The 12947-nt window shown below is 43.1% G+C and overlaps 1 protein-coding gene across 2 annotated transcripts in view; it reads left to right on the top strand.

Moving 5' to 3' along the window:
* The window catches only part of LOC136612143 (mucosa-associated lymphoid tissue lymphoma translocation protein 1-like), a 58744-nt gene that overhangs the window by 20632 nt on the left and 25165 nt on the right, over positions 1 to 12947 (top strand). For both annotated transcript variants that reach the window (XM_066592275.1, XM_066592276.1), the window contains exons 4-11: positions 479 to 632; positions 3720 to 3898; positions 7341 to 7437; positions 7518 to 7565; positions 9543 to 9569; positions 9926 to 10129; positions 10983 to 11160; positions 12847 to 12921. In XM_066592275.1, the coding sequence (XP_066448372.1) occupies positions 479 to 632; positions 3720 to 3898; positions 7341 to 7437; positions 7518 to 7565; positions 9543 to 9569; positions 9926 to 10129; positions 10983 to 11160; positions 12847 to 12921 (962 nt within the window). The remainder of the gene's footprint in view (positions 1 to 478; positions 633 to 3719; positions 3899 to 7340; positions 7438 to 7517; positions 7566 to 9542; positions 9570 to 9925; positions 10130 to 10982; positions 11161 to 12846; positions 12922 to 12947) is intronic.

Raw genomic sequence — 12947 nt, 5'->3', positions numbered from 1 at the left:
TTTGAAAGTTCTTACCTGACTCCAAGCCCTGGATCAACAACCCTACTGATTATTTAATATCTATATCCTGTAATATCATAGCGCTCTAGAAAGGCATCTAGTCCCCTCTTAAACCCCTCTATGGATTTTGCCATCATCACATCCTCAGGCAGAGAGTTCCACAGTCTCATAATTCAGGGCCCCGATTGCAAGCCACGCAGCTGCTGGGGTCGTGAACCAAATATGGCTCATGGGCCACTAATATTTGGAAAAGGTACCAAGTACCCAACTAAATGTGTTGCATTATTCACCTGTTATGGATATGGCTTTATAAGAAGAATGATTTATCTTAAATGGAAAACTGTTTAATTGCATATTTTCACATAAGTGACACCTATAAATGAGACATTCAACTCTAAATATAAATATAGACCATCCTTGCTACATTGTTATATTCATGCTGTTATTTCTTGATTAACATAAACTCCTTCTTTACCAGTCCACGTGCCGGGAAATTCCAGGAGCCACTCAGCCAGATCTACACATTCATGCCAGGAAAACAAACTTGTACATCTGTCGAGTAAATGACAAAAAATCCCACTTTTTATTCAGCAACTGGGTGAAGGTGAAAGTACTACAAAACATCCCTGCTGGTGAGATAGTAGAAAAGTTATTGCCAATTTGCATAGTGATAAGGTGTTATGCTAACTCTCCAGCATCTGTCCAGAGTATTAAATCAACTTTATATTCAGTTATTTTTATTTAGGACTCCTGCTTTTCTTTTTTACACCAACTTTGATCATATAGTTTGCAGAAACCACACATACTCTACACAGCATCTATAAACTAGGCCCAGACATTTGCCAAACTGTGAAAGAGGATCTTTCATGCCCTCATGTCATGGGACTGGCAACATAACTTTCCAGCCGCAGCACTGCTGACTCCAACGATGTCTCTCCTTTCCCCGTGCTCCCTCCCACTTCTCTATAAAGGCTCTTTTTGGTTTCAGTTCCTAGAGCTGTGATTGTGTCAAGTGGAAGGTCCGTACTGCTCGTTTTCAATCAAATCTAACATCAGCCATTAACAGTGAGCAGTTAGGACCGCCCACTTGACATATTCACCGATCTGGGAACTGAAACTGAGCCTTTATAGGGAGAAAGGGAGGGAATGGAGAGCAAAAAGAGACAGTGTTGGAGTCAGTAGGGTCATGGCTGCAAAGTTATGTATCCAGCCCCCTGACATGGGGACATGACCGGTCCTCTTTAAATGTAACAGTCCAGGCTATGCAGGTTTACCTCTGGATACGTCTTCTTTTACTGTATAGGAAAACGTATGTTACTATGCTTTTCAAAACAACAACAAGAAAATGTATGTATTAAGGTTTAGATTCTAAAATAAAACAGGTATATTGTTAGGTTGTGCTGCTGGGACCTGTAATACTATGGGTTTCCAGGAGCACACCTTCACAGGTGTGGCTGTGGTTTTCTCCAGCCAGCCAATCCCTACTGGCCTGCTGCACATATATACCAGCCGCTTTGGCTAGAGGTTGCTAGTTTCCCAACACTCTGGTGTTTGCTTTCATGCATGTTGTTCTGTGTGTGTGAACATTGATGTGTTCTGCGGGTCTGCGCAGGTAGCCAGACATGAGGTATGAACAGTCCTGTTTTTCTTGCAAGCTGTCGCTGGTGTGAACTGTGTCCTGTCCTGTTTTGGATTAGTTACCATCCTGGGTAAGTTAGGTCCATAGGTTCCACTGTGGGTCCGTCCCTATTGGGACGATCTTCCCGCATGCAGGCAGGATTCATGTGGAAGTTGTCTTGTGAGAGTAGCGACCTACAAGACAATGAGGACCCTTGTCAGGGGCTCATGGTCTTAAGTGTTCTGGCCAAAGTATGAAGCAATACCTCGTACAATATCTATTCCATCTGTTTATACGTGCAGGTATGCTTGGTGAGTGTTTTGGGCGTTTGTCAGTCATTGCGTATGTCTGCCTGCGAGTCCAGTTCACTATCTTTTGGTGTTCCGTGTGTGCATTTGCGCAGTATAACTGATTACGGAACTAGTGCGTCCGGTCTGGACGTAACATATATATTTGAAAAAGGGAAGAAACCTTGTGTGAACCTAGACTTAACAGTATAGTGGGAAATAGACTTCTGCTACAATTAGTTAAGGATATGTTTTATGAGCAGAAGCATCTTAATACTGTCCAATGAAGAAAAAAAGTGTGGCACCAAGTAGTGCAGTAGTATTGTGAAAAAATGCAATATTCAAAAATATGTTACTACTAGAGATGAGCGAACCTACTCGTTTTGAGTAATTACTTGATCGAGCACCGCGATTTTCGAGTACTTCAGTACTTGGGTGAAAAGATTCGGGGGGCGGGGGGAGGTGTGGCCGCGCGGGGGGTAGCAGCGGGGAACAGGGGGGAGCCCTCTCTCTCTCTCTCCCTCTCCCCCCCACTCCCCACTGCAACCCCCCACTCACCCACGGCGCCCCCCGAATCTTTTCGCCTGAGTACGGAAGTACACGAAAATCGTGGTACTTGGGCGAAAAAGGGGCGTGGGTGAGTAGGCTCGCTCATCTCTAGTTACTACCAAAGTCTCATCATCATATATAGAAAAGCTAAATGGATGCAGATGTTTTAAGCATGAACTATCACTGCCTATTCTAAATATATATGCTGTATGCGTATACATATATGTGTGCATATATAATATATCATCAATCTCTCTGCAATTATACCACAACTTTATACAACATTGAAAGAAATAAATGCATATATTCATAGATGCTAGACTTTTGTAAACACTTAAAGTGCAAGATCGCATTGAAAAACAATCCCCACTTTTATAATCCAGCAGAACTATACCTTATTCATAATTATGCTAAATTGATTTTAAAAAATCTATCAAAAATATTTAAGTCAGAGTAATTTCACACACTTAGGGTGGATTCAGACGACCGTATATCAGCTCGGTTTACACGCCGAGCCGATATACGGTGTCCCCATCTGCAGGGGGGGGGGGAGGATGGAAGAGCCAGGAGCAGGAATTGAGCTCCCGCCCTCTTTCTGCCTCCTCACCACCCCTCTGCACTATTTGCAATGAAAGGGCATGGGGCGGGGCTAAATTAATTAGCCCCACCCCTGCCCCGCCTCTCCTCATTGCAAATAGTGCAGGGGGGTGGAGAGGAGGCAGAGAGGGGACGGGAGCTCAGAGCACTGCTCCTGGCTCTTCCAGCCTCCCCCCCTGCAGAGAGAGACGACGTATATTAGCTGGGCGTGAAAACCCAGCCAATATACGTTCGTCTGAATCCAGACTTAGGCCGGATTCAAACAGATGTATTTGAGCGCGTATTTGTGCACAAAAAATTTGTGCGCACAATACAAAGAAAATAGAACCCATTGACTTCCCTTTGCGCAAAAAAAGTGCAACGTGCTCTAATTTCCTGTGCATTTGCGCAGGGAAAGAACACATCTTGAATTCATTAAACTAATTGGTCGTTTCAATGGCTGAGAGTATTGGTGCATGTTTTTTTGCGTGTACAATTGTGCATGCTACAAGTACAGTAAAAGGTGCTATTGTGTCCGCAAATATGCAATGCCTGATGTACAAAAACACGGCACAATTGCATGCACAAATACGCATAAGCTCGTGTGAATCCAGCCTTAGATGCTTTATTTTGGCTTAGTAATATTGTAGGATAAAATGACTATAGAATTTGTGTCTGTTCTGTTTTAGTGGCCATTCCTCCCGACTGGAACGGGAAGCCCATTATTGTTACTGAACCAGTCTCCGCACATGTGATATCTCATAATGCAGTGCATCTTTGCTGCTATGCTCTGGGACTTCCAACCCCTGAATACCAGTGGTATCACAATGGTCTGTGTTTGCCACATAGAAGAGAGAAAGAAATTGAGGTGAGAATTTGAAATTGACCATGAGGCAGTATTTACATGGGTGAGCTTGATATCGGACCATTATCGCACTTGACAACATATGATTTTTTTTGTGAGTGCAATGCCTTTTGCGAGAAAAATGCATCACATCGCTGTACATGTGAGGGTAATTTCACACGGGTGAGTGTGACATTGGGCCGTAAAACTCGGGCCGATATCGTTCTAGGGAACACAATTTCCCTGTGAATATGAGGCATTTTTGTTTAAAGAAGATCGGCAATTCTTTCCCATTGTTTTTAAGGCGAAACCTCACATTGCATCGCATTCACGTGCACCTCCCACGCCATGCAATGCTCTTAACGGTCCCTTTGAAAACAATGGGCGATGCATTCCAAGGGAACACCCAAAAATGCTGCGAGGAAAGAACATCGCAGCCTGTTTTATTTTTGGACGTTCCTGCAACAGGATTTGCCCATTGTTTCCTATGGGACCTTGAAATAAAAAACACATGGCACTCACATGCCATGCGATTTTTCCCATTGAAGACTATGGGAAACACTTGCAGTCCTTTCACACACATGAAGATCGCAATGTTACAGAAGCGATTTTTAATAAAAAACACATTGTCATGAAAATTGCACATTGGTAAGCTCGCTATTGGGGCAAGTTTCTCGGCCCGATATCACGCTGACCCGTGTGAATGTAGCCTTAGAGTTACAGTATTATGTTATCTAGAGTGCGTGGCAAGTCATACACTTTTATTAAAAATATGAGGTGGGGCATACTTGCCTAAAGGGCTTTACATCCTGCTTGAGGTGGTCACATAGAATGTAATAAATAGGTAAGCTTGAAAATGAAACACATCTGTAATAAACTATTAAGGAGCTAAGCTGACTACATAGCCAGATTACTGATAAAAGAGGAGGTTTATATAAGACAGCCAGACCGCACAGCCAGGTTACTCTAAAAGTCGGAGGTCCAGACTACATAGCCAGATTACTCTTAGGGCTAATGCTCACAGACGTAAATCTGCGGTGGAATTACTAAACTATTAGGTTCTATTGAACCTAATAGCTCAGTCATAGAATCATAGAGTTTGAAGGGACCTCCAGGATCATCAGGTCCCACCCCCTGCTCACATGTGGGATTCTGCCACGGATTTACGCCGTGGGAAAAAAATCGTGGCATGTTCTATTTTACCGCGGTGGAAGGTCTCCATCAATATAGTATTAAAAGTGCGTTTTTCCGCGATCGCCAGCGGGAAATTTTTTGTTTATTCCCGCAGGAAAATCCCGCTCCATCCATGGGCATGAGTTCTTATAGTAGGAGGTCCAGACTACAAAGCCAGATTACCGTTATAGGAGGAGGTCCAGACTACACAGCAAGAATACTGCCACAGGAGGAGGCTCAGACTACATAGCCAGATTACTGTTATAGGAGTAGGTCCAGACTACACAGCCAAATTACCGTTGTGGGAGGAGGTCCAGACTACACAGCCAAATTACCATTGTTGGAGGAGGTCCAGACTACACAGCCATATTACTTTTAAAAGTAGGAGGTCCAGACTACACAGCCAGATTGCCGTTATAAGAAGAGGTTCAAACTACACTGCCAGATTATTGTTATAGGAGTAGGTCCAGACTACACAGCCAAATTACTGTTGTGGGAGGAGGTACAGACTACACAGCCAGATTACCGTTGTGGGAGGAGGTTCAGACTACGTAGCCAGATTACCGCTATAGGAGTAGGTCCAGACTACACAGCCAGATTACTGTTATAGGAGGAGGTTCACACTACACAGCCAGATTACTGTTATAGGAGAAGGTCCAGACTACCACAACTATATTACCGTTATAGAAGGAGGTCCAGACTACATAGTCAGATTACTGTTTTAGGAGAAGGTGCAGACTACACAGCCAGATTACCATTATAGGAGAAGGTTCAGACTACAGAGCCAGATTTCCATTGTAGTAGTAGGTCCAGACTACACAGCCAGATTACCGTTATAGGAGGAGGTTCAGACTACACAGTCAGATTACTGTTATAGGAGTAGGTCCAGACTACACACCCAGATTACCGTTGTAGGAGGAGGTCCAAACTACACAGCCAGATTACTCTTAAAGTAGGAGGCCCGGACTGTACAGCCAGATTACGGTTATAAGAGGAGGTTCAGACTATATAGCCATATTACTGTTATAGGATTAGGTCCAGACTACACAGCCAGATTACTGTTATAGGAGGAGGGCCAGACTACCACAACCATATTACCGTTATAGGAGGAGGTCCAGACTACATAGCCAGATTACTGTTTTAGGAGAAGGTGCAGACTACACAGCCAGATTACCATTATAGGAGAAGGTTCAGAATACATAGCCAGATTACCATTGTAGGAGTAGGTACAGACTACACAGCCAGATTACAGTTATAGGAGGAGGTTCAGACTATATAGCCATATTACTGTTATAGGATTAGGTCCAGACTACACAGCCTGATTACCGTTATAGGAGGAAGTTTAGACTACACAGCCAGATTACAGTTATAGAAGGAGATTCAGACTACGTAGCCAAATTACCATTATAGGAGTAGGTCCAAACTACACAGCCAGATTACCATTATAGGAGTAGGTCCAGACTACACAGCCAGATTACCGTTATAGGAGGAGGTTCAGACTACACAGCTAGATTACCGTTATAGGAGGAGGTTCAGACTACACAGCCAGATTACTGTTATAGGAGAAGGTCCAGACTACACAGCCAGATTAACGTTATAGGTGGAGGTCCAGACTACACAGCCAGATTAACGTTATAGGAGGAGGTCCAGACTACATAGCCAGATTACTGTTTTAGGAGAAGGTGCAGACTACACAGCCAGATTACCATTATAGGAGAAGGTGCAGACTGCATAGCCATATTACCATTGTAGGAGGAGGTCCAGACTACACAGCCAGATTACCGTTATAGGAGGAGGTCCATACAGCACAGCCATACTGCTGTTACAGGAGGAGGTCCAGACAACATAGCCAGACTATATCAAAGGAGGTCCACACTAAACAGCCTGACTATTTTTAGGGGATATCCAAACTACACAGACAATTTACTGTTATAGGAGCATGGCCTACCTGCACAGCAAGACTAATGTTATAAGAAGAGATACAGACTGTACAGTGAGACTATTATTATAGAAGGATGGCCCACATGCACAGCCATACTACTGTTATAAAAAGAGAGGCAGACTATACAGCCAGACTGTTATCGGACGAGGTCCAGACTAAACAGCCAGACTATTTTTAGAGGGGGGTCCAGATTATACAGTCAGACACCTCTTATCGAGGGGAGAGCCAGACTACACAGCCAGGCTACTGTTTTATAATCTGTATAAAAAGAGAAATGATGAGATTTAATAATACTTATATTATGGCTGCTAGGAGTCAAAGCATTGCAATGATGTGTATATGTCATCCTAGATGAAATCTGTAAGCCAAAGGGATAGTGGAAGCTATCTGTGCCATGTGTCAAATGTCCATGGAGAAATTTGGAGTGAGCCAGCTGAAATCACAATAGGTAAATAACCAAGTACTTTAACTGAGTTATACGACCCGGAGTGTTGTAGCCTTCTCACAGTACTCCTTCCTCTCTTTCAGAAGATGACATTGTCCTGCAAGCCTCTCTGCAGCCTTTACTATGTCCAGGTAATGGATATGTAAGAATAAAGCAAGCGAGCACGCACAAGATATATCCTGAAAGATAAAATTCTCCTGGCGACTCTTGTACCACATGCATCTCGTGTATCACCCCACTCCCTCTTTAGACCTTGCATTAAAGCCTGTATCCTGAGTCTTCATTGTTTAGCTTGACAAAGGGCTGCTTGCCTGAGACGTTAACGTTGCTATAATTCTCTAGAGTTGCACAATAAAAGTAAAACTGTCTGCATTCTTTCTTTGTGGGTGCTCGATGGCTTTATTTTTATCTGTCATAAAGCCATTGTGATAAATATACCCTATGCACATGACATATACTTTTACATTAAAAAGTTACGTGATTTTCTAAAGTGCATTACGTATCTTATATAGATCCTGATTTACTGCCTGTATGACATTCTAGAACTACATTCACTATGTTGCAATTTTCAGAGCTGCAATCTCTCAGCACACCTAAGGCCTCATGTCCACGGGGAAAATCAGGCCCGCTACAGATTCTCCATGGAGAATCCGTAGCGGGTCCCTCCTGCCCCGCGGACATGAGACATTAAAATAAGAATAAACTCACCTGCTGTGGACGGTGCGGGTCTTCCCTTCTTCGCGGCCGGATCTTCTTTTTTCGGCCCGGCGGATGTGCTCAGCACGCCGGCTGCGTGCCGTGCGCATGCGCCGGGCACATCCGCCGGCCGAAGAAAGAAGATCCGGCCGCAAAAAGGAAGATCAGGCCACGAAGAAGGGAAGACCCGTACCGTCCGGAGCAGTTGAGTTTAATTCAGGCGCGAGTCTCCCGCGTATCCAGACGGCTTCCATAGGCTTTAATAGAAGCCTGCGGGAGCCATCCCCCAGGAGACCCGCACTAAAATGGAGCATGTCCGGATTTTTTCCTGCACGCGGGACCCGCGCCTGCAGGGAAAAATGACATCCACAGGTATTTAACTACCTGCGGGTGTCTAATGCATCCCTATGGGCGCGGATCCGCGTGCGGGAAAAACACTCCGGATTTTAATTGTTAATTTCCCCATGGACATGAGGTCTTAGTGGTTCAGTGTCTCCACAGAGATTTTTTTAGTTACTTACATTAAAAGCTGTAGTTACAGGAGCTCAAATAATGCGCTAGGGAATTGTCTTACAACAAGCATGTTTCCAACCAGCAATATCATGGATTTCTAAAGCTACTCAGCCTTTCAGGTCGTTTATATCTAAACATATTAAAAGGGGTTTACCAAATTCACAAGCTAACCCCTATCCACAGGATAGGGCTTAACTTTCTGATCAGGGGGGTCTCACCATTGTGATCCCTGATGATCTCGAGAATGGAGGTCCAGTGTTCTTCTCTGCCTGTCACTGCGGGGATACTTCTTCCTCTGCAGTGATGTCAGAATGAATGGAGTGCTGGCCGAGCATGCACAGTCGGCACTCCATTCATTTCAGTGGAACTGATGGAAATACCAGAGCACTTGGCACTTGGCACTCGTCTATCTCTGTCATCACTGAAAGTGAAAGAAGCATCAATGCACTTGTGCGACCAGCACTCCATTCACTCTCTTCCGTACTGCGGGAGATGCAGTTAGACCACATTGAGGAAGGCGAGGGATACAGGACCTCTGTTCTCAGGATCCTTGGGGGTTCAGCAGTGGTTATGGATAGGGGATAACTTATGATCCTGGTTCAACCCCTTTTATTCCTTCCCTTTCAATTTTTCTTTCCCTTCTCCTCACCTTTTCAATATGCCGATCAACAATATATCAAGTCCATTGGTGCTCGTTTACGTCCATATACATGGAGCACTCATCACCAGTATGTTTGGACAAAGGATCATTCATACAGTTGTTAGTGCCTATATCATTTTATGATTGTGAGCAGCAAATCTGACATTTACACGAGAGGGATGTGCTGCCAATAAATGTGGCATTTTTAGTTAAGTAGTTTCTGATTCTCACGCAGTTAAATCTTATTTTGTCTACACAGGACAAACCCCTGAACATCAGTACTTTGGTAAGTATCATTCTCAGCAGCTTTGACACAGGCACAAATTCTTTGATGTTGATGCGAATAAGCTATATATATTTGTAAGTAAACCTATAGAATCATTAGAGTAGTAACTGAAATTCACACGACTGTATATACGCTGGTATTTAGCACGTAAAAAAAAATTGGCCAAATATAGCAACCGTTCAAAGCATTGGATTCCAGTGTATTCAGAAAACGTAAAAATGTACACAGTTATGTGAAAGAGCCCTAATAGGTTCAGCTCAGAGAAAATAATCTACAATTATCTAAAGCATCTAACAATGTTATAGTTATACAGCTAACCGCCACTTCAGCTAAATGGATTGTATGTGATCTTACAGCATCTGCAAAAGTGGCACTATTGATTGGCAACAATGGTTACCTCCATCACCCCAATCTGCTCGCCCCTATGGTGGATGTGTTTGAGCTGTCTGTCCTTCTCAGAAGACTGGGCTTCTGTGTTATTTCACTTGTAGACTTAACACATGAAGAAATGATGTTATCCATCAGACAGTTTCTGCAACTTCTGGATAAAGGTGTTTATGGTGAGTTTTAAGGTGATTATAATGCTATATGTAATCTACAAAGTAATTTATCAAAAATAAAGACCATTACTAAGAAACACTGTATTATTAGCACAAAATAGAGTCTCCCTCTTACACGATACTAGTTATAGATAGAGAGCCACTCTAACTCCATCCTGACTTCTCAAAGCTTCTGTCGTGCTTCTGGTGTGGATATATATCTCCCTTCCAGGAACGTTTGCATCATTTGCTAATAATACACAGAATTAGCTACTGCCAGTCCTCAGTGACCTTGTAGTGAAGGTCAAGAAAGGGTGCTCTGTGCAGAATGAACAGTGTGATCTGTACTCCTTTCCTAAACTTTGGTTTAAGCATATATTAGAATTTTTGTCTTAATGACAGCCTAGTCTAATGCTACCTCTTTCCTATGGGCTGGGTGAACCTGCAAAGGGCTTTTCCATAGCAGTGATAGCAAAAAGATACAGTGGGACAGCTACAAAGTTGACATCACTTACCTACAAAGGATGGGAAGAGTGGTAAGGCCGTGGGATGGGGCAAAAAGTATTCAGTTACCTTATTCCTCTCCCAAGTAGGTAGTGTGCAATGCAAGAACCTATTTTGGTATGAGACACCTTTGGTTTTATGTACAATGTACACTGTACACTATTGACTTGGTTACATAAATAAATGAGATAGACAACTTTTGTTTTTGAGTAGCAACAAACATATATGATTTGTATCAAAATGGTTTGTATTCTTGCAGCAAAATATTCAGAATAATGCTGTAATTTTTATGACACCTCTACATTCATGGTATTGTATAATGTAATGACAGATGTACATAATCAGCCCAGCTTTCCTCTTTTCTCCATAGGTTTGTTCTATTATGCTGGACATGGATATGAACACTTGGGGAGAAACTATATGGTACCCATTGATGCTCCTCAGCCATACAGACCTGAAAACTGCATTAGTGTACAAAGAATCTTACAGCAAATGCAAGATAAAAAGACAGACTTGAACGTGGTTCTGCTGGACACCTGCAGGAAGTGGTATGACGCTCAGTGTAATCTGCTAATCTGAGTTGACCTAAAGGCTACTTTCACATTGGCGTATTTAGGTCATAATTTTGTATCATTATTTGTCAGCCAAAACCAGGAATGGTACAAACACCGAGAAAAACTATAATAAAGAGATTTTCACCTTTTCTGTATTTTGATCCCACTCCTGTTTTGGCTTGTAAATATTGACGAGAAATACTGACCAAATACTGCAATGTGAATATAGACCACAACCATGTTTTCACCGAGTATCACACGTGTGTTGCACAGATGGGTGATATGTGATGAATGGAGTTAATGAAAGTCAATGGACGTTCATTGTCCCATGCACACCGGCGTGTAGGCACTGCGTGTCGATACGCAAGATAAATAAATCGCAGCATGATCTATTTCTCTGTGTTTTTATGCAGTGTGAGCCCTATACACTTGTATTGCAGTGTCTATATGCAGTACACTGCATACGGGCAGCATTTCCATACACATTCCTACTCCGAACAGGGCGGGGAATAGAAAAAAAAAATAAAAGAATCACACTGCGCAGTGCTATACGCAGACATAAAATACTGCCGTGGGCATTAGCCCTTACTTTAAAAAGCTAAGGCTAACAGGAAAACTAATCCCTAACCCTCCAGGTCAGGCAAATATGAATGCACACTGTGGTCAGGGAACATACACCCCGGCGGCGCTAACGGCAAACTGCTCTGCTGATTAAACTGCGCCCCCCCCCTTCCTCGCTCAGCACTGCTCATGCACGGACAGCGCTGACATGTGGCAAACTGGCCGGGTGATTACAGTGCCCCCCCGCCATGTGCCACTGCAGCACTCACAAGTCCCAACAGCCAACTCTCACCTTCTTCAGCGCTTCACCTCACTTGTGAGGCTGAGGATGGGAGAGACAGGCGGACAGCCAATCACAAACAGGGAGCGTCAATGCCCTGTATCTTGGCTCCACCAGTACTTCCAGTGGCGTCAAGATACAATAATAACGTAGTTCTGTAGCTAAAACAGGGAATGATGAGACAGCTAGATAAAAGCCGAAACCAAAAATGGCAACAGCATGCAAAATAAATTTACTATCAGAGGTATACATACCTATAATCAATACTCTAACCACATTAAATAATGCAAGGTTCTTGGTATAAAATTTGATCAAATTACATTGGCCCATCTACTAACATCCAGGTGACCAAGCTCTCAGATGGGTCCTAACGCTAATACCAGGTGGTAAATCTCAAAGTTGGAAAAGTTGGGTTCCTACTTCTCAGAATGCTCCTCTCTTGGGACAAAGCCTACAAATAAAACCAGGGAAGGTAGGATACCATTCATATACTCCAGTAGGAAGGACAGAAGGTAAATGGGCGGCAGGTGTGCACGACCATGTGAAGGCAGCCAATACTTCGCAATATCTGTACAAAAAAAGATAAAATAGCACTACCCAATGGAAATATATCTTAATAGAAATAGCTAGATAAAAGCCGGAGCATCAGGAGCATTTAGCATAGAGTGGCTCAGGGCATCAAAGCTCCAAAGTTCATAGATCTTATAAAAAATACCTTTTGCAGACATCACAACGATCCGCTCCTTATAATGGTAGCTCTATTAGATAAATGTTTGTAGAATGCATTCTGTCATTTTTCTTTCATTTCATGGTTGTTTACTTTTTAAATTCTTGTTTAGGTACAACTCGAACTGTGCTTTATCAAAAGTGAGTCCTCTCAAGCCATTGGGCAACACAGTCTATGGATATGCCACGTAAGTCAGGCTCGTCCTATTAACCT

The sequence above is a fragment of the Eleutherodactylus coqui genome, chromosome 2, assembly GCF_035609145.1.
Source record: "Eleutherodactylus coqui strain aEleCoq1 chromosome 2, aEleCoq1.hap1, whole genome shotgun sequence".
Lineage (NCBI taxonomy): Eukaryota > Metazoa > Chordata > Amphibia > Anura > Eleutherodactylidae > Eleutherodactylus > Eleutherodactylus coqui.
The sequence above is the reverse complement of the archived record's forward strand: the minus strand, read 5'-3'. Positions and strand labels throughout refer to the sequence as shown.